Genomic DNA, 19191 nt, shown 5'->3' with positions numbered 1-19191 from the left:
ACTGTCATTTAAAAGCTTTGTATGTGACCGAAAAAATTATCAGCACTTTTTCCCATTTTTAAAGTGTTTTTTTTAAATGCATCTTTTTAATTTTTTAAAAGACTTATATAGAGTGACACTGTTCTACTTATAAAATTATTTGGAGGAAATCTTAATCATATTTCTCTTCTTTATTGCATGAAGTTATATGTGTTGCCTTATATGTACAGAGAGTGAAAAAGAAAGAAAAGTTGAAGAGGAAGGTACTGAACTGAAGGGAGGAAGGAAATGGATGTGAAAAGAAAAAAAACAGAAAATATGATGACTGGGACAGCAGATGCTAGAATGAGAAAGAAACAGTATGAATCAAAAAAGAAAATGAAAAGCAAAATATAAGGGACCTCTGGCATTTTTTCCTCTGTCCCTACACAATACGTATAAGAAACTTGCTATTCAAAACATTATAGGAGGAGAGATGTGTTAATCTATGGTAGCATTCAGGAGACTGAACTACCTACCCAACAAGATAAATAGACAAAGCAATATAGCCAGATTCATTCCCAGGGAGGATCTATTAAAAGATAAACTACAAACACAATAGCATTGATCTCTTAACATCTCCCACCATAATCCCTGTCCTTACCTGAAGCATAGCAAGCATAGAGGTAAGGGCAGGCATTGCATGGTAGGAGGCAACAGGTTAATAATGGAAATAACAATCTCATGGAAAACCACCTGTAATGTTGGTACTCCTAACCAGAGCTAAAAGAAAAGGAAATCCTGGCTGCTAGGTGAAGCTCTGTTCTCTCTGGCAGCCAAAGAAATAAAGAGCCCTGTGGCCAGATAGGAAGGGTGTAGTGAACCAATTGGAGCCTATAGGTAACCAATATCTACTGGTAAGGAAACCATCCCAGGGCTGGGACAAGGAGGCTGAGTGGTGCTTAGAGTGGTGCCCAACACTTCTTGTTTAATTCAATTTATGCCCTTGAGTCTACTAAGTTTCCTACCACTAAGATATAAAGCTAACTCTCACTGAACTCAGCCAGGTGTTTATTTCAATAGACTGGGGAAGATAAATCACTCCATATTCTAGTTATTCATATTGCAACAAGAGGGAATGCCAAAATATCAGGTTATATTTGTAGGGGGTCTTCTTGGTCTCTGTATTGCTAAAATACTACAGTTACAGCATGTAAATAATTTTTAAATTTTCAATTTAAGATGGATGTGCTAAATCATTTCCCTCATGCTTCAAAAATCCAGGAAAATGTAATATTACACAAAGATAATATATTCCACAATTTGATCTAATATGTCAAGCCACAGATGATAAAATTTATAGTCAGGGTCAGCCTTAGGCTGCAGATAAAAATGGACCCAAATACCTTGAAGAAGTGTAGTGTTCCCATTTTCCTCACTTGCTTTAGAAAGATGCCCCTATAAAACTATGTCTAATGTAACTGCAATAGACTGTTCCACATAATTTCATTGGGGCATAGCAGGAGGTGATTCTAATTTAAAAACTATCATGAGTAAGAATGGGAGTTATGCAACTGTTCCTCAGAGTGATTAGTCTACATTCTCCCCTTTCCCCATGCATGTCATCAATTTAGAATCTACTTGTTCTAGGAATAAAGATATGGCTTCTTCTTCCCACATGCAATATTTCTGATCAGGATTTCTTGCCAATATGCCTGTAATTAGCAGGAACATATGCACATGGATGTTTTTCAGCTATGCATTTAGTTATTGAATGTCTTCTTTAGCATTCAGTAATGTGGAAATTAAGTGATAGTCATCAAGAACTAGTTTAGTAAACTCGGCTAAGATTAGTCAGCTTCTGTTTCAACAGCAGCCAGTAAGATGCCACAAAGTTCATCCTTCCTTTTAATGGTATTTTAGGAAAGTAAAGAGAAGTTCTTCTTTCCCTAAATTTGAGAATGTATATTTTCCCACCTTCAGTAGTTGTTTTTCAGAACTGAAATTACATATATTATATACACGTTCATAGGTTGCAATATATAAACTTAACTTACATTCCTTAATATTATGCAAATAAGACAAAGCAAGGTATTTAAAAAAACCAAAACATAAAACTGATTGAGTCATAAATATAACTTAATATATGTGCTTATTAAACACTACAGGAACATCTGCTATACTGTTTACATCTGCTACTGTAGTACAGAGGACATAGAAACTTCCCCTGGGCATTGTATAGCTTTAATCCAAGTCCCTAGAGTAATTAACATCATGACCAAGCACAAAGATTTTAATTAATATATTGAATAATGCTCTGAATGCAAGGATCCTAAGAATAATCAAATGTAACGAATCTAATAGGGAGATGAAACAGCAGTAGAAGGAAGAGGAAGCATTTTGTCCAGCTTGTCATTGACCTACCTGAGAAGTCATACAAGGGGATGTTCAGTAGGCCAAATTATCGTTCCCTTTTTCTAAGAAAGTCCAGTTCAGACAAAATTTTAGTTCTCTTTACCAGATACAGCAGAGCTATCAGCACCAAGTTATTAAAAAGCAGGATGTACTCCTGCAATTTTGGGAACTGCAGTCCCAACTTTTTTTTTTTTTTTTTGGTGCCTTGGAGTCAGTGTTGACTCATGGTAACTGCCTAAACTAGTCCCTGCAGTTTTCTTGGCAAGGTTTTTCAGAAGTGGCTTGCCATTGCCTGCTTCCTAGGGCTGAGAGAGAGTAACTGGCTCAAGGTCACCCAGCTTGCTTTTTGTATAAGGCAGGACTAGAACTCATGGTCTTCTGGTTTCTTGCCTGATACCTTAACCACTACACCAAACTGCCTCTTTCAACACATCTAGAAGTCACCTTCTTGGGGAAAGTGGACCTATTCCTCCACTAAATGGTATATTTGGCAGAGACAATCCTATAGTGCTTATGGATAAATGATTACCTTGTAGTTTCTCTGGAAGAAAGCTATCTTCCATAATAAATAGCTAATGCTTCCATAAATCAGTGGAATATGATCTACTCAGGGAGAAAGTATGGATTTGGTTTTGAAGTTTTGGAAGTTAGGAACTGAAAACATCAATTTCTTAGGGTTCTAGTAAATTCAGGAATCTTCAATGAATGTTCTGATTGTGCATTGGCTTAACTTGCCAAAGCTGGTAGAGATGAACATCTGGTGAATCAGCATTCTTTCTCCAACAGTAGCAAATGACAGCTTTAAGGTTGTGGATTATCATAAACAGGGCATGAAGGTGAGGGAATCTGGTATACTCTTGTGTATGCAAGATTCCATTCTAGCCACAAACCCAAAAGTCACTGAAAGACTGAGATTCCATGAAATTGCCCAAACCTTACCATATTTTATGGCAGAATATTTCATAATTTAAAAATACATTATTTATTAACACTGAAAAATCTACCTATCAATAGTATGACTTGTTATGACAGTGGGGGAAGGTTCTTTCTCTCCCTGGATTTAACTCATTTAGAATACCACACTATAGTGACCTTATTTCTCAAGTAAAAAGCCTGAGTCCCCCCCCCCCCCTTCTTCTAGACTGAGCTCATGAATCATGCAGGATTATTGTAAGGGTTAGCCAACCCACTGTTCTGCTAGGCTGGAGAATGGATTTTCATCCCTGCCATTTGGAACACTAAGGTTTTTTTTTAAAGAACTAACTTTAAAAAATTAGGGACAAAATTTGAAAGGCTCCCCCCTGCCCAGGTATTTGGCAGCACCTTTTAAAATTTTAATTAAATTTTAATTAATATATTGAATAATGCTCTGAATGCAAGGATCCTAAGAATAATCAAATGTAACGAATCTAATAGGGAGATGAAACAGTAGAAGGAAGAGGAAGCATTTTGTTCAGCTTGTCATTGACCTACCTGAGAAGTCATACAAGGGGATGTTCAGTCCTATGGAGTCCTTGGTGCTCTCTGAGCTTGGTTGTTTGCTTGCAGACATTTTATTACCCAACTACGTAACATCATCAGTGCTAGTGAGTGTGGGGTTTGCTCCCTGTTTATATACAGTAGCTTGCCCTGCCAGTGTTGATGGGGATGTGGTTTTCTCCTTGGCAGTTCCTTGATTAGGGTATTCTTTTCTGCCTGATGGTTTGTCTGGTGTTAATCCCTGCTTACCTGGGTGTTGGTTGCTGGAGAGGATGTGTTCTGGTCTTTTTGTTTCCTTCTTAGCTTTTTTAATTGTCTCTTTCAAATGGTGTGTAAATGTGGTTTATTTTTGTGCATCTATTGATGGCTGATTTGTCTGAAAGCCAAGCTTTCAGGAATTCCCTAGCAATTTTGGATTTATCTTGGTTGCTCAATTTCCCAGTTGAAATTGTGGGTGAGTCTGTCCATGTGTTGTGAGATTAAGGAGTTCTCATCGTGTCTACTGACTCCATCTGGTGTTCGTGGATGTGCTCTGCTAGTCTTCTGCCAGTCTGTCCTACATAGTGGCTGTAACAGTCTTTGCACTGTATGTTGTAAATAATTCCTGTTTTTCTTCTTGGGCTGCTGCGTCTTTTGGGTTACCTAGGATGTTTTAGAGGGTTTGGTGCTATGGACGTTTTAGTTGGTTTGTGTGCTACATTGATGCCATGCGATTGTAATAGTCTGTTGGTTGTTTCTGAGATGTTTCTGATGTATGGCAGTGTTATCCTTTTCATACCTTGTGTTGGTTGTGCTGTAGTGGGTTGAGTGGTCAGGCACTTTTTGATAAAGTTCCGTGGGTATCCACTTTGTTGGAAGATGTTAAATAGGTGGTTTGTTTCCTTTTTATGGTGTTCTGAGTTGCTGCAGTATGTTTGTACTCATTTGAATAATGTTCTTACACAGCTCCTCTTGTGGGAGGTTGGATTGTTACTTTGGTAATGGAGCATTTGGTTAGTGTCGGTTGCTTTTCAATAGACTTGTATTTCTAATTTGCCATCGTTTCCTCTGCTGATGAGGATATACAGAAAGGGTAGTATGTTGTTTCTTCTTCCCTTGTGAATTTTATTCCTTTGAAGATGTTGTTGATTATTTCATATGCCTTCTCCAGTTGTTCCTTTTTTTTATTATGATGAAGGTGTCATCTACATACCAGGTCCATACTTTTGGTTGTATGTGTGGGAGTGATATAGTTTCTAGATGCTGCATAACAGTTTCTGCTGTGTCCTGAAAGTGGTGATCCCATGCCTGTTGCTCTGATTGTTGGTATATTTGTCCATCAAACTGAAAGTAGGTAGTGAGGCAGAGGTCAATGAGGCCCATGATTCTTGGTATTTCAATCTTAGTGTATTTAGCTAGGTTGGGTGTGTTGTGTAGTACTGCTGCCATGGATTCTTTTGCTAGTTCTGTATCTATGGATGTAAAGAGTGCTGTGAATGAAACCATAATTTCATCTTCTTCTACTTTTAGGTCTTTTCTGGAGGCACTGTAGTGGGGAGTTGATAGAATATTGATTCCCTTCTGTGAAATATTCAAAGCTTTTTTGTAAGTTCTTTGGCTACGTTGTACATTGGGGTCCCTGGTAACAATACAATTGGACAAAGAAGTATGTTGGGCTTGTGTACGTTTGGGCATCCACAGAAGCATGGAAGGATGGGTCCACTGCTAGAGACTAATATGCAATCCTAATATGTAATCAGAAATTCTTGACCAAAGACCTAATATATAATCAGAAATTCTTGACCAAAGAAATAAAAATACATGTATAATAAGATTACCAATCAAAGCAATGGGATCACCATGGGATCACCGATTTCAGGAATTATAGTAGAGATCGTAATGCAGCATCTGGAAAGGATAGCACTCCCACACATACAACCCAAAGTATGGATCTGGTATGTAGATGACACTTTTGTCATAATACAAAAGAAACAACTGGAAGAAACCCACAAAACCATCAATAACATCTTTAATGGAATAAAATTCACAAGGGAGGAAGAAAACAACAATTCACTATCATTCCTGGACATCCTCATCAGTAGAGGAAATGATGGTAAGTTAGAAACACAAGTCTACAGGAAAGCTACCCACACCAACCAAGTGCTCCACTACCAAAGTAACAGTCCAGCCTCCCACAAGAGAAGCTGTTTAAGAACATTATTCAGATGAGCACTTACACACTGCAGCAACCCAGAACACCAGAAAAAAGAAAAAGAACATCTGCACAGCATCTTCCAACAAAATGGCTACCTGCTCAACTTTATCAAAAAGTGCCTCACCACCCAACCCACTACAACCCAACCAATGGAAACTATGAAAAGGATAACCCTGCCATACATCAGAAACATCTCAGAAACCACCAACAGATTGTTACAACCACATGACATCACCGTAGCACATAAACCAACTAAAACTCTTCAAATCATATTAAGCAACCCAAAAGATCCAATAGCCCATGAAGAAAAAACAGGAGTTATTTACAACATACAATGCAAAGACTGTAACAGCCACTATGTAGGACAGACAGGCAGAAGACTAGCAGAGCGCATCCACGAACACCAACTAGCAGTCAGAAGACACAATGAGAATTCCTTAATCTCACAAAACATGGACAGACTCAACCATAGTTTCAACTGGGAAACTGTGAGCATCCTAAACCAAGCCAAATCCAAAAATGCCAGAGAATTCCTGGAAGCCTGGCACTCAGACAAAGCAGCCATCAACAGACACATAGAGGTAAACAACATTTACATACCATTCAAAAGAGACAATAGAAAAGCCAAAAGACCAGTACACTCCCTTGCCAGCAATCAACACCCAGATATGAAAAAAATCAACTCTAGGATTAACACCAGATGAACCATCAAAAAGCACAATACACCCTAATCAAGGAACGATTAACTCAGGCAATCAACCAAGCAGCAAACAACAGCCCAATCAAAGAATTCCAAGGAGAGAACAAGACCCCTATCAACACAAGCAGGGCAAGCCACGTATATAAACTGAGAGCAAGGCCCACTCCCTCTTTGCACTGAAGATGTTGCCTAGCCTGGCAATGAAACATCTGCAAGAAAACAACAAGGCTCAGAGACCAACAAGGACTCCATAATAAGATTACTCTGATTTAGAAAGAAGATGCCAGCTATTTTATTTTTAAATTAAGCACTAGTTAATTAAAAGCTTTAAAATTATTACTGGGGGTGGGGCTGAATAAAAATGGCTTCACTGTTGTTTTTCTAGCATACAGTATTAGCAAATATTGAAGGTCTGAAGCTTTTTGTCAAATATAAAGACTCTGAATCTTGTATCTAACTACATTTAACAGAAGTTTTTAGAAACAGTCATAGATTAGAGTTCTTCACTTTTAAAACACTGCTAATTAGGCCACTGAAGATGGCTTGCAAAAATACTCCAATTATGCAGCAGTTCTATGCAGTTAGTGGAAATATTATCCTATTGTCTTCATTTAAGTTAAACTAAACCAAATGTTAATAAAGCAGCACATGCTGTATATTTCAAGGATGTTCAACATCTAACCAGAAGACTGCTGATCTATTGGCTAATAATAATAATTAGAAAGAGAAGAACAAAAAGTGAAATATAGATAAAAACAAGGCCAATACAAAATGAAAAAATAGATAAAATAAGTTATCTACTGATTTGTCAGTGGCATAAAGAAAAGAAGCCTGGAAGATGCTGTTCTTATGCATTGAATTTTTACGCCACTCAACTCCCAGTAACTTTATCTCCTGTTCCCAGATAAACCACACAGAACAATAGAATAATACAATGATAAAATAAAGAACAAAATATGACCAAACCAGACAACCATCAAAGCAAATCCATTTTACCCAGAAGGTAATATACAACAGTTTAATATATAAACCACTGGCCTCCTAATGATAATAGCAACTCCACAAAACTGGCCTACTCTCCTGAGTGCCTCAGAAAGCACATCAGGTAAAGGAAGGAGAGTTTTCTCTGAAGACTAGTCAAAACAGTTTGACAACAGGGGGGGTTATTAAATCTAAATGTCAAGCTGTATCAAAAGGGCAACACAATAAAACATGAGTAACAGACTCCATATCACCGAGTTGGCAAGGCAGTAGTCAATCTTGGATTAAAGTATCTCCCCTCAGATAGCATGGAAGGCAGGGAGATAAGTCTTGCCAAAGAGAAAGCTCTTTGCTATGACACACTCAGAATGTTTGTCACACAATCTGCTGGGGCAAAAGATCTTCCATCTTGACCACCCACATAATGGAGGGGGATTATAGTCCAGTCACTGTGAAACATCAAGTTTCAAATCTAGGTTGGCTGCTCAAACCCTAGTGAATTCAGGTATTAAACTGAGAGCCATGTTTTCTAAGGTTGAGTTCAATGCCTTTTTTCAAGCTAAATAAAAACTACACAGGAGAATAGGAACAGCCGAAGAGCCTTCTGTTAAAATAAACAGCCTCACACAAAGCTCCGTAGAAGTAAGGTTCCAAAGAGAGAAGAGAGTTGGGAATGTTCTGGGACGCTCAGAAAACAGACCTTAATTTTTCTATTGGACTGCTTCAGTAGGTGTGAGATCCTTGTAGAAGCAAATCTGGAAGCTGTACAGTAGAAAGCTAATCATATTAGCTCTTTAGATATTAAGTTATTAAGAGCAGTGGGCACATAGTTACTTACCTCCTCTACTATCTGCAAAATACAAGATTGTGCTGGCAGGTTGATTGGCTGGAAGCTTTTGATTACTCCCTTCAAAACTGAAAATGCCTGAAAGGTTATTCTTAGAAATTTAAAGAACTTCGTTTGTTTGATACTGGCACCATTTATTTTCCACCAATGAATATGGCTGCTATGTCTTTTACTGAAAACCTCTGTCTAAAGTAATTAACAGCAAGTCTTTCCTCTCCACAATGTAATCCAAAAGATACTACCTTAGTTTCACTTGGAGAGAATTACTACAGCATCTGCATAATGGAGAACTGAGAAAGGCTCATCCAATCTGGGTGGATAGAATTCAGTATTTTTAGAGCTATGGAGTTTATGTAAAAATTAAAAAGGAGAGGAAGAAACAGATAACAATGCTTCACTCTTTTTTCAGTAGGAATTGGCACCAAGAGTCATCCTGGAGCATATCTTCATATGCTTCTATTCAATCAGTGGAAGAGGCTGCCACTCTGACCCAAATCCCATCACTCAGAAATGAGTCAAACATCATTTAAAAACTGAAACAGTGGTATATAGGGCTTCTTTTGGATAATATGCATATTTTTCCACTAAGTGCTGTGGAATTATGCAGCGATCAAGAATGGATCTGGTCAAAATCTAGCTTGCTCCTCAATCAGAACCTTATTATGACCAAGCCAATCAAGCAGTTTCAAATATAGACTTCTAGAGTACAGTTTTGTTGTTTATTCGTTCAGTCACTTCTGACTCTTCATAACTTCATGGACCAGCCCATGCCAGAGCTTCCTGTTGGTCATCGCCACCCACATCCCCCAAGGACGAGTCCGTCATCTCTAGAATATCATCCATCCATCTTGTCCTTGGTCGGCCCCTCTTCCTTTTGCCTTCCATTCCCCCTAGCATCAGCATCTTCTCCAGGATATCCTGTCTTTTCATTATGTGGCCAAAGTATTTCAGTTTTGCCTTTAATATCATTCCCTCAAGTGAGCAGTCTGGCTTTATTTCCTGGAGTATGGACTGGTTTGATCTTCTTGCAGTCCAAGGCACTCTCAACATCACAGTTCAAAAGCATCGATCTTCCTTCGCTCAGCCTTCCTTATGGTCCAGCTCTTGCAACCATTACTACAGGGAATGCCATTGCTTTAACTATGCGGACCTTTGTTGTCAGTGTGATGTCTCTGCTCTTAACTATTTTATCGAGATTTGTCATTGCTCTCCTCCCAAGGATTAAACGTCTTCTGATTTCCTGGCTGCAGTCAGCATCTGCAGTAATCTTTGCACCTAGAAATACGAAGTCTGTCACTGCCTCTACATTTTCTCCCTCTATTTGCCAGTTATCAGTCAAGCTGGTTGCCATAATCTTGTTTTTTTGAGGTTTAACTGCAACCCAGCTTTTGCACTTTCTTTTTTCACCTTCATCATAAGGCTCTTCAGTTCCTCTTCGCTTTCAGCCATCAAAGTGGTATCATCTGCATATCTGAGACTGTTAATGTTTTTTCCAGTGATTTTAACCCCAGCCTTGGATTCTTCAAGCCCAGAACGTTGCATGATGTGTTCTGCATACAAGTTGAATAGGTAGGGTGTCATGAGCACTGATGGTGAGCAGGAGGGGGCCCCTATCCAGGGGGGAAAACGCATGCATAGTAGCGAGAATTTGAGATGTCATTCAAAGAGACATAGAACAGACCCGCCTTGACTTTTGGGGTTTATCTGTATGGGTTTTCTCATGCTTCTTCAGTTTGTTAGGATTTTCTGTCTAATGTAGCAGTAATAAAACACTAGAGACCTATTCCTCGTCTCGGCGTGGTTTCTGCTTGTTAGGACATAGGGTGAGAGTATACAACCCTCCCATACTCCTTTCCCAATCTTAAACTAGTCCATTTTTCCACGGTCTGTTCTTAGCGTTGCTATTTGGTCGTTATACAGATTCCTCAGGAGGCAGACAAGATGACTTGGTATCCCCATACCACTGAGAACTTGCCACAATTTGTTATAGTCCACACAGTCAAAGGCTTTAATTAGGAAACTAACTGGGCAGTAATTACAATCAACTTTTTTTTAAAATTATACTGTTATTGACTGGGACCAATTCTTTAAGATTAGCAAGCATGACTTATATGAGTAAACAGCAGGCCCACCAGTTGGGATTTGTCCTCTCTGTCTGCTTTACCATTTTCCAACTGGAGGATCAGTGGTGGATGTCTCAAGGATTATGAAGGGCCAATATGGCTTTAGGGTATCTTAAGAAGGACCAAATCAGTTAGCTCATCACTGAATAAGACTTGGGAAAGCTCAGTTCAAACTTTGGGGCTAATTGACCTAACAGGTGCAATTTCATCCTTTAGAAAACAGTAGACTATCAAGCTGAGAGGTTCATAACCTTGGCCATTTGGCTACCTTCTACCAGTTAATGTCATGAGTACGGATGCTGAGCAGGAGGAGGCCCCTATCCAGGGGGGAAAATGCATGCGTAGTTTAGAGACTTTGAGCTGTCATTCAAAGAAACCCAGAACAGACCCACCTTGAGTTTTGGGGTTTATCTGTCTGGGTTTTCCCACGCTTCTTCAGTCTGGTAGGATTTTCTGTCTACAATAGCAGTAAATAAAACACTAGAGACTTTATCCTCATCTTGGTCTTTCCTTAGTCAGGACAGTTATAGCAGGGGCTTCTGTTTTTTTCTATTTAAAATAGATTTATAGCATTTTTTTAAAAAAATCAAGTACTAATTTTTGAAATGATTATCATTATTGGCTAAATAAGCCCTGTAACTTCAACTAACCTGGATTGGCTGTGACACAATTTTGATCAAACCAGGGCTTGGGTTTGGGTTAGAGACTCATATTCTTCATTGTAGCTTTAGCAACTAACATCTCCTGAATTATGAGGACTATTTGATGAAATCTAAATCATACTTCTGGGACATTCTTCCAAGCAAAGATAAACTGGCACTGGGTGGCTCTAAACTGGGTGGCTCTAAAAGAGCTGATACGTTATCATAATACTCTTTCCAGCTCTTTAGACCCTCTAATTTAGTATGCTTGTAATTGAGACCAATTATTCATTGAGAATAATTAATTGGAACTTTGTGCTTAAAGCACTTTTGGTCATTTTCTAATTACATTTGTTACATTCACACACACACACACAACCTAAGTCATGTTTCTTAATGTATTAATACTAAATGTCATGTATTAATATTAAAAATGCTACTACACATGTGAACATTTATGCTTGCTAGAAATCATGGGAGTTAAAGTCCAAAAGGCTGGGAAGACAAATATATAGATGAACACCAGATCAACTTCCAAACTGAAGTTTTCCCTACCTGTTGTTGTGTCATTATGTGATGTAGTTCCGTTGTCATATAATGCTTCAGAATGTAGAAAACTAATGGAAATTAGCAATATTGAACAAAAATATTCCATCATGGATCTGCCAATGAAACAATAAATACATAAATCTAAAACAAATATTTAAAAAGTCAGCTTAACATAATGTCCTTACATCTATAACAGAGGACTGAATTATTTTACTGTTATAATAAAATGTACTGTCTCCCCAATGGTCTTTTTACATTTGTATAACGGCTAGTTCGTATGCCAGATTTAAATATCTGTTGTTTCATGAAAACATAAGAGACAATAATTTGTTACTGCTTATTTGATGCCTTTTTCTTTAATCATCTCACCTGCTTTCGAAGATCTCAACCCAACTCAAACACAACTTCCTTAGACTTCCCATCATTTACTCCCATTCAGTCTTCCTTTATGTATTTCTTTTGTGATTTGTTCCTAATCATTGTTTATCACCAAATCATATCAACATACTTCTTCCTTAGAACAGTCCAATCCTACCCTCTATCTTTCTACCAGCATTTGTTTATTGTAAAATTTATCTATTTTTCCATCTTCAGTAAACTTTTCTCTCCATTCATTTTTCCTGTCCAACATAATTGTTTGATACATTAATTTTAAGTATGATACTCTTCATGGAATCATACAACTTATGTAACATCCTCTGCAAAGAAATTCAAGTTCCCTATACAAAGGGATTGTCCATATACAAATACATATACTCATAAGCCCGTGCAACTAAACTTACTGCAAGCATTGCTTTTACATTTAGGCATACATGCATTAAACAATAAAAGAGACACCACAAATCCTTGTCTTACTCCCTGCTCAGTTTTGGAATCTTTTGCTAATCCTCATTTTTTGTACATACAGTATATATATACATATAACACACACATATACACATACATACATGGGCAGACACACAAACACAATTACACACACACACACCACCTGTAGTCTCTTTTGCTTTATCATTCCATTAAGCATCTTTTTTCTTACTTCCTATTAGCATAAGTCTAGACAATTTTCTGGTCCTCTGTAATCTAATTTTCATTCTATTTCAAGCAGTGTCTATATCCTTTTTCTTCATATCCACTTTCTATTCATCCTGCTGGGAAATTATTCTCCTCTGTCATTTCTTTTCCTGCAGCCTTTTACTTTTACAACTTTTCCTTATTTCTTTTTATTTCACGTCACCACCCCTAATGGTCTGTCCTTATTTAAAACTTACCCTTAATGAAGGATATTTCCCTTGCATCATTCATTAATACTGCCAATCTTTCATCATTTACAGTTAAATTAATCAACCAGAGTTCAATTATGGTTTCGGTTGATTTCTACGTGTATGCATGAATAGACTTATTCTTAGCCATTTATTCCATCAAATATCTTTTTCTAAGGAAATATTCAACAACTAGTTCCCATTCTCATTTGTTGTTGGATCTACAAATGGCCAATCATTTTTGTGTATCTTCTCATCTCAATCCCACCAATCCATTCATTTCACCTAACCCCATATTTTTCCTTGGATTGCATTTATTCAGCGTGCTGCAGTTTCCCCCCAAAACTCATTACCACTGTTTACTGGAGCATAACATGCAACTCTCACTAATTTATGAATTCCCTTTTTCATACATATAAAATAATCTAAATAATGCCAATTCATACCTTCTGCCATATTTTAACCCTTTCATTCATAATTAAGCTACACGTTCTCTTCCCCACATGTATTTATGCACTACCCTGTACAAAATCAGAGCACCTTCTTTCAGATCTATTGTATTCTTCCCATTTCTCTTAGTTTCACAGGTACACAATATGTTTATTTTTATTTCTTTCATTTCCCTCATTAATTCATATTATTTAACATTCATTCCTCTTAAATTCCAAGTCATAATATTTAATTTGCCATGGTTGTTATTAGCAAGACAACATAGATACTGTTTTCTGCTGCCTATCACAGCCTTAGTCAGTTGGGGATTTCACATTAGTAAGATAAAGAAGGTGTAGGTTTTACTACCAGCCCTAGTTATACCCATGACACATACAGCATTTCCTGATAATGGTAAGGACAGTACTGGTCGGTTCTGGCACATTTTAGTTTGCATGCCACAAGCACAATCCAATTATACCCCAAGCATGATCATGCTGTTCTATGCAGGCCAGAATCTTATGTAGTGGCTATCTTGCAAGACAACATACTATTGCCTCCATCCCACTAATTAGGAGGCACATCCAATGTACTGACACTCACTCAAGAGGATTATGCTGAAGTTATAAATAATATTTTAATTAAGTTCATAGTTATGGTATATGCATTGTCTGCATACAATACTGTAGTTCTACACCTATATGAATTAACCTTCATATAAACCTGTTACTTAATTTACTTACCAAACTATGTTATACAGATACTTGTTGCATTTGCAAAATATAATTTGGAAACCAAGTATAAGTATGAAACGTAGATGCATTGCGATAGCTACATTTTGTAACCCAAAACACTAATTACCGTAGCATCCAAATGCTGCTTTAATTATAGGCTATTTTGGCTGAAGAAAAAAATTCAATGCACATTTTAATGAGTATAAAATTAAACAACATATGCAGATAGTAAAATTAATTCCTTGGTTGTAGGATGATCATTTGGTAACAATCTGTTACCTTAGCCTACCGTTTTGCTGATTTTTTTTAACAGACTTACATTCCATTTTTTTCTTCAAGAGAGTTTTCAAACATAAAGCCCTCACCTTCAGGCTGAAGTGGTAGTATTCAGGTTTCTACACCATTTGAATATCAATTTCACCAATACAAGGAAGACTGCTTGAACTAATGTGTATAGATTGAGTTATACATATTTATAGCATATTAAGCCACTCAAAAATTCAACAAAATGGATGCATTATCCACTAAAATCACAGCATCCATATGTTGAAGGAGCATGTGTCAATGTTGGCATTACCTCTCAGGTTAACAATGTAGCAAAGTCAATCAACAGGACAGCCAGAACCAAAAGTGGTTGTGGTTACAAATGTGATTCTTACCTTATTCAGTATGCAACTTACTCATTTTAACTCATTTGTATGCCATCCACTTCACCAGACTCTGGGTGGCTCACAAAAACACATCAATAAACTCTAACTATAAAATCAGCATAAAATTATAGAGCCAGCCAGTCACCTAATAGCTAAAGCATAAAATTATAATCTTCAGGGACAGCAGCAGCCAAAATTCCTTCAATCTATCTTCCAAAATCTCACTTGAGAGTGAAAAGAACATAGAGTCAGCACACCTACAGAGAAACCTTGCTTCTGTACTGCCATTCCCCAATCAATCCAGGGACAGAGGATCACCAACAGCCCTTCCTCTAAAGCAGTGTTTCTCAACCATAGTGACTTTAAGATGTGTGGACTTCAACCCCCAGAACTTCCCAGCCAGTGTGCTGGCTGGGAAAAGTCCACACATCTTAAAGTTGATATGGTTAAGAAACACTGCTGTAAAGCATACACCAGACAAGAAAACTCTACTTGGAGAAGATAGTTACGAACCAAGAACCAGAGTCATATGGAGCTTTATAGGCAATAACAAGCCCTTTGTACCTGAAAACCTAATGGTAGTCAATGCAGCTGCTACAAGCAGAGCACGAATCTGCTAAGCTGGGACTGGCCTTTTTGCAATCATGCACCTGCAGATCCTGAAAGTCTACAAAGGCAGCCCCAAGTAAAGTACATTACAGTAATCTAGATGAGAGATGTTAAGGGTGCAATAGATAGTTGCCAAAGTCTGTTCCAGGAATGGCTGAATCTGATGCACCAGCCACATTTGAGCACCGGCTCTCCACCTGCTGCTTCACCAGATGACATATTATAATTATAATATTGAACTGTACAAAATGAATTCTGTGACAGTGATTACTTTAATAAATAGTGTACTGAGTGTGGATGTATCTGCATCAATTTCTGGATAGCGCAGAATGTAAATGCAATAAATTAATATTGGATATATATACTTCTCTCAGCTTAGATGTAGTTTCTAAAAATGATAAACATCAAGAGTATCAATATCCACATTGCCTGTTCAATGATACCAATTTTCATTAGGTGGCCAAAGTATTTCAGTTTTGCCTTTAATATCATTCCCTCGAGTGAGCAGTCTGGCTTTATTTCCTGGAGGATGGACTGGTTTGATCTTCTTGCAGTCCAAGGCACCCTCAGAATTTTCCTCCAACACCACAGTTCCAAAGCATCGATCTTCCTTCTCTCAGCCTTCCTTATGGTCCAGCTCTCGCAGCCGTATGTTACTACGGGGAACACCATTGCTTTAACTATGCGGACCTTTGTTGTCAGTGTGATGTCTCTGCTCTTAACTATTTTATCGAGATTTGTCATTGCTCTTCTCCCAAGGATTAAGCATCTTCTGATTTCCTGACTGCAGTCAGCATCTGCAGTAATCTTCGCACCTAGGAATACAAAGTCTTTCACTGCTTCTACATCTTCTCCCTCTATTTGCCAGTTATCAATCAAGCTGGTTGCCATAATCTTGGTTTTTTTGAGGTTTAGCTGCAAGCCAGCTTTTGCACTTTCTTCTTTCACCTTCATCATAAGGCTCCTCAGTTCCTCTTCGCTTTCAGCCATCAAAGTGGTATCATCTGCATATCTGAGATTGTTAATGTTTCTTCCAGCAATTTTAACTCCAGCCTTGGATTCCTCAAGCCCAGCATATCACATGATGTGTTCTGCGTACAAGTTGAAAGGGTACGGTGAAAGGATACAGCCCTGCCGTACTCCTTTCCCAATCTTAAACCAGTCCGTTGTTCCGTGGTCTGTTATTACTGTTGCTACTTGGTTGTTATACAGATTCTTCAGGAGGCATACAAGATGACTTGGTATCCCCATACCACTAAGAACTTGTGTAGAGAGCATTGTATGCTATGTTGTTGGTTGGCAAACCACGACAGCTGTGCGAGATGCTTATTTACATTGAACCTTCCTTGAACTTCCATAGTGGATAAGGTTGTAGCAAAAACTTTCCTCACAAGGCAACAGGAGCTATAACCTGAGCTGTGCCAGGAGGCTATCAGGGGGGTTACATGAGGTATGCATTGCTATTTAGACCAATCAGCCTTCTGCTATGTGAATTACTGTTTTAGTGCACTTGCTTAGCTGGGGGAATAATAAAAGAGAGCTTACGGCTTGAATCGGGGCTCTCATCCCGAGGAAGTTGTGTCTGTGCATTCTTCCTACATTCTTCATGAGAGACCACCATTTTCACAACTTGCCACAATTTGTTATGGTCCACACAGTCAAAGGCTTTAGAATAGTCGATAAAACAGAAATAGATGTTTTTCTGAAACTCCCTGGCTTTTTCCATTCTCCAGCGGATATTGGCAATTTGGTCCCTAGTTCCTCTGCCTTTTCTAAACCCAGCTTGTACATCGGGCAATTCTCGCTCCATGAATTGCTGAAGTCTACCTTGCAGGATCTTGAGCATTACCTTACGGGCATGTGAAATGAGTGCCACTGTTCGATAGTTTGAACATTCTTTAGTGTTTCCCTTTTTGTATGGGGATATAAGTTGATTTTTTCCAATCTGATGGCCATTCTTGTGTTTTCCAAATTTGCTGGCATATAGCATGCGTTACCTTGACAGCATCATCTTGCAAGATTTTGAACAGTTCAGCTGGGATGCCGTCGTCTCCTGCTGCCTTGTTATTAGCAATGCTTCTTAAGGCCCATTCAACCTCACTCTTGAGGATGTCTGGCTCTAGCTCACTGACCACACCATCAAAGCTATCCCCGATATGGTTATCCTTCCTATACAGGTCTTCCGTATATTCTTGCCACCTTTTCTTGATCTCTTCTTCTTCTCTTAGGTCCTTGCCATCTTTGTTTTTGATCATACCCATTTTTGCCTGGAATTTACCTCCGATGTTTCTAATTTTCTGGAAGAGATCTCTTGTCCTTCCTATTCTATTGTCTTCTTCCACTTCCGCACACTGCTTGTTTAAAAATAATTCCTTATCTCTTCTGGCTAACCTCTGGAATTTTGCATTTAATTGGGCATATCTCCCCCTATCACTGTTGCCTTTTGCTTTCCTTCTTTCTTGGGCTACTTCTAGTGTCTCAGCAGACAGCCATTTTGCATTCTTGGTTTTCTCTTTCTTTGGGATGTATTTTGTTGCCGCCTCCTGAACAATGTTGCACACTTCTGTCCATAGTTCTTCCAGGACCCTATCTACTAAGTCCAGTCCCTTAAATCTATTGTTCACCTCCACTGCATATTCCTTAGGAATATTAGTGAGCTCATATCTAGCTGATCTGTGGGTCTTCCCTAATCTCTTTAGTCTGATCCTAAATTGTGCAAGAAGTAGTTTGTGATCTGAACTACAGTCAGCTCCAGGTCTTGTTTTTACTGACTGTATAGATGTCCGCCACCTTTGGCTGCAAAGGATGTAGTCAATCTGATTTCAGTGTTGTCCTTCTGGTGAGGTCCATGTATAAAGCCATCTCTTAGGTTGCTGGAAGAGAGTGTTTGTTATGCAGAGTGAGTTGTCTTAGCAAAATTCTATCAGCCTATGTCCTGCTTCGTTTTGTTCTCCCAGGCCATGCTTACCTGTAATTCCAGGTGTCATTTGACTGCCCACCTTAGCATTCCAGTCTCCCGTGATGAAAATAACATCTCTTTTAGGCGTGTTGTCCAGTAGGTGCTGCAGATCCTCATAGAACTGCTCTACTTCAGCTTCTTCAGCATCTGTGGTTGGGGCGTATATTTGGATCACTGTGATGTTAGATAGCTTGCCCTGAATTCAAACTGAGATCATTCTATCATTTTTTGGATTGAATCCAAGCACTGCTTTAGCCACTTTACTATTAATTATGAAGGCTACTCCATTTCTTCTGTGGTCCTCTTGTCCACAGTAGTAGATCTGGTGGTCATTTGATGTGGCGGCCCATTCCAGTCCATTTCAGTTCACTGACACCCAGAATGTCTATCTTTAATCTTGACATCTCACCAATAACCACATCCAATTTGCCCTGGCTCATAGATCTTACATTCCAGGTTCCAATGGTGTGTTGATTCTTAGAACATCAGATTCGCCGTTCACCACCAGCACCGTCGGCCGCTAGCCGTCGTTTCGGCTTTGAGCTAGCTGCGTCATCACGTCTGGGGCTAGTTGAACTCATCCTCTGTTCCTCCCCAGTAGCGTTTGACCACCTTCCAACCTGGGGGTCTCATCTTCCAATGGTATACCGACATATCTCTGGTT

General features: G+C 38.6%; 1 protein-coding gene across 1 annotated transcript in view; it reads right to left on the bottom strand.

Annotated features, from left to right (window-relative positions):
- Window positions 1-19191, bottom strand: part of PTPRE (protein tyrosine phosphatase receptor type E) — a 164191-nt gene that overhangs the window by 52334 nt on the left and 92666 nt on the right. The window contains exon 3 of the mRNA XM_063307347.1: window positions 11894-12000. Coding sequence (XP_063163417.1) covers window positions 11894-11996 — 103 coding nt within the window. The 5' untranslated portion in view covers window positions 11997-12000. The remainder of the gene's footprint in view (window positions 1-11893; window positions 12001-19191) is intronic.

This window comes from Candoia aspera, chromosome 6 (assembly GCF_035149785.1).
Source record: "Candoia aspera isolate rCanAsp1 chromosome 6, rCanAsp1.hap2, whole genome shotgun sequence".
NCBI lineage: Eukaryota > Metazoa > Chordata > Lepidosauria > Squamata > Boidae > Candoia > Candoia aspera.
This window is presented reverse-complemented; position numbering and strand designations above follow the sequence as displayed.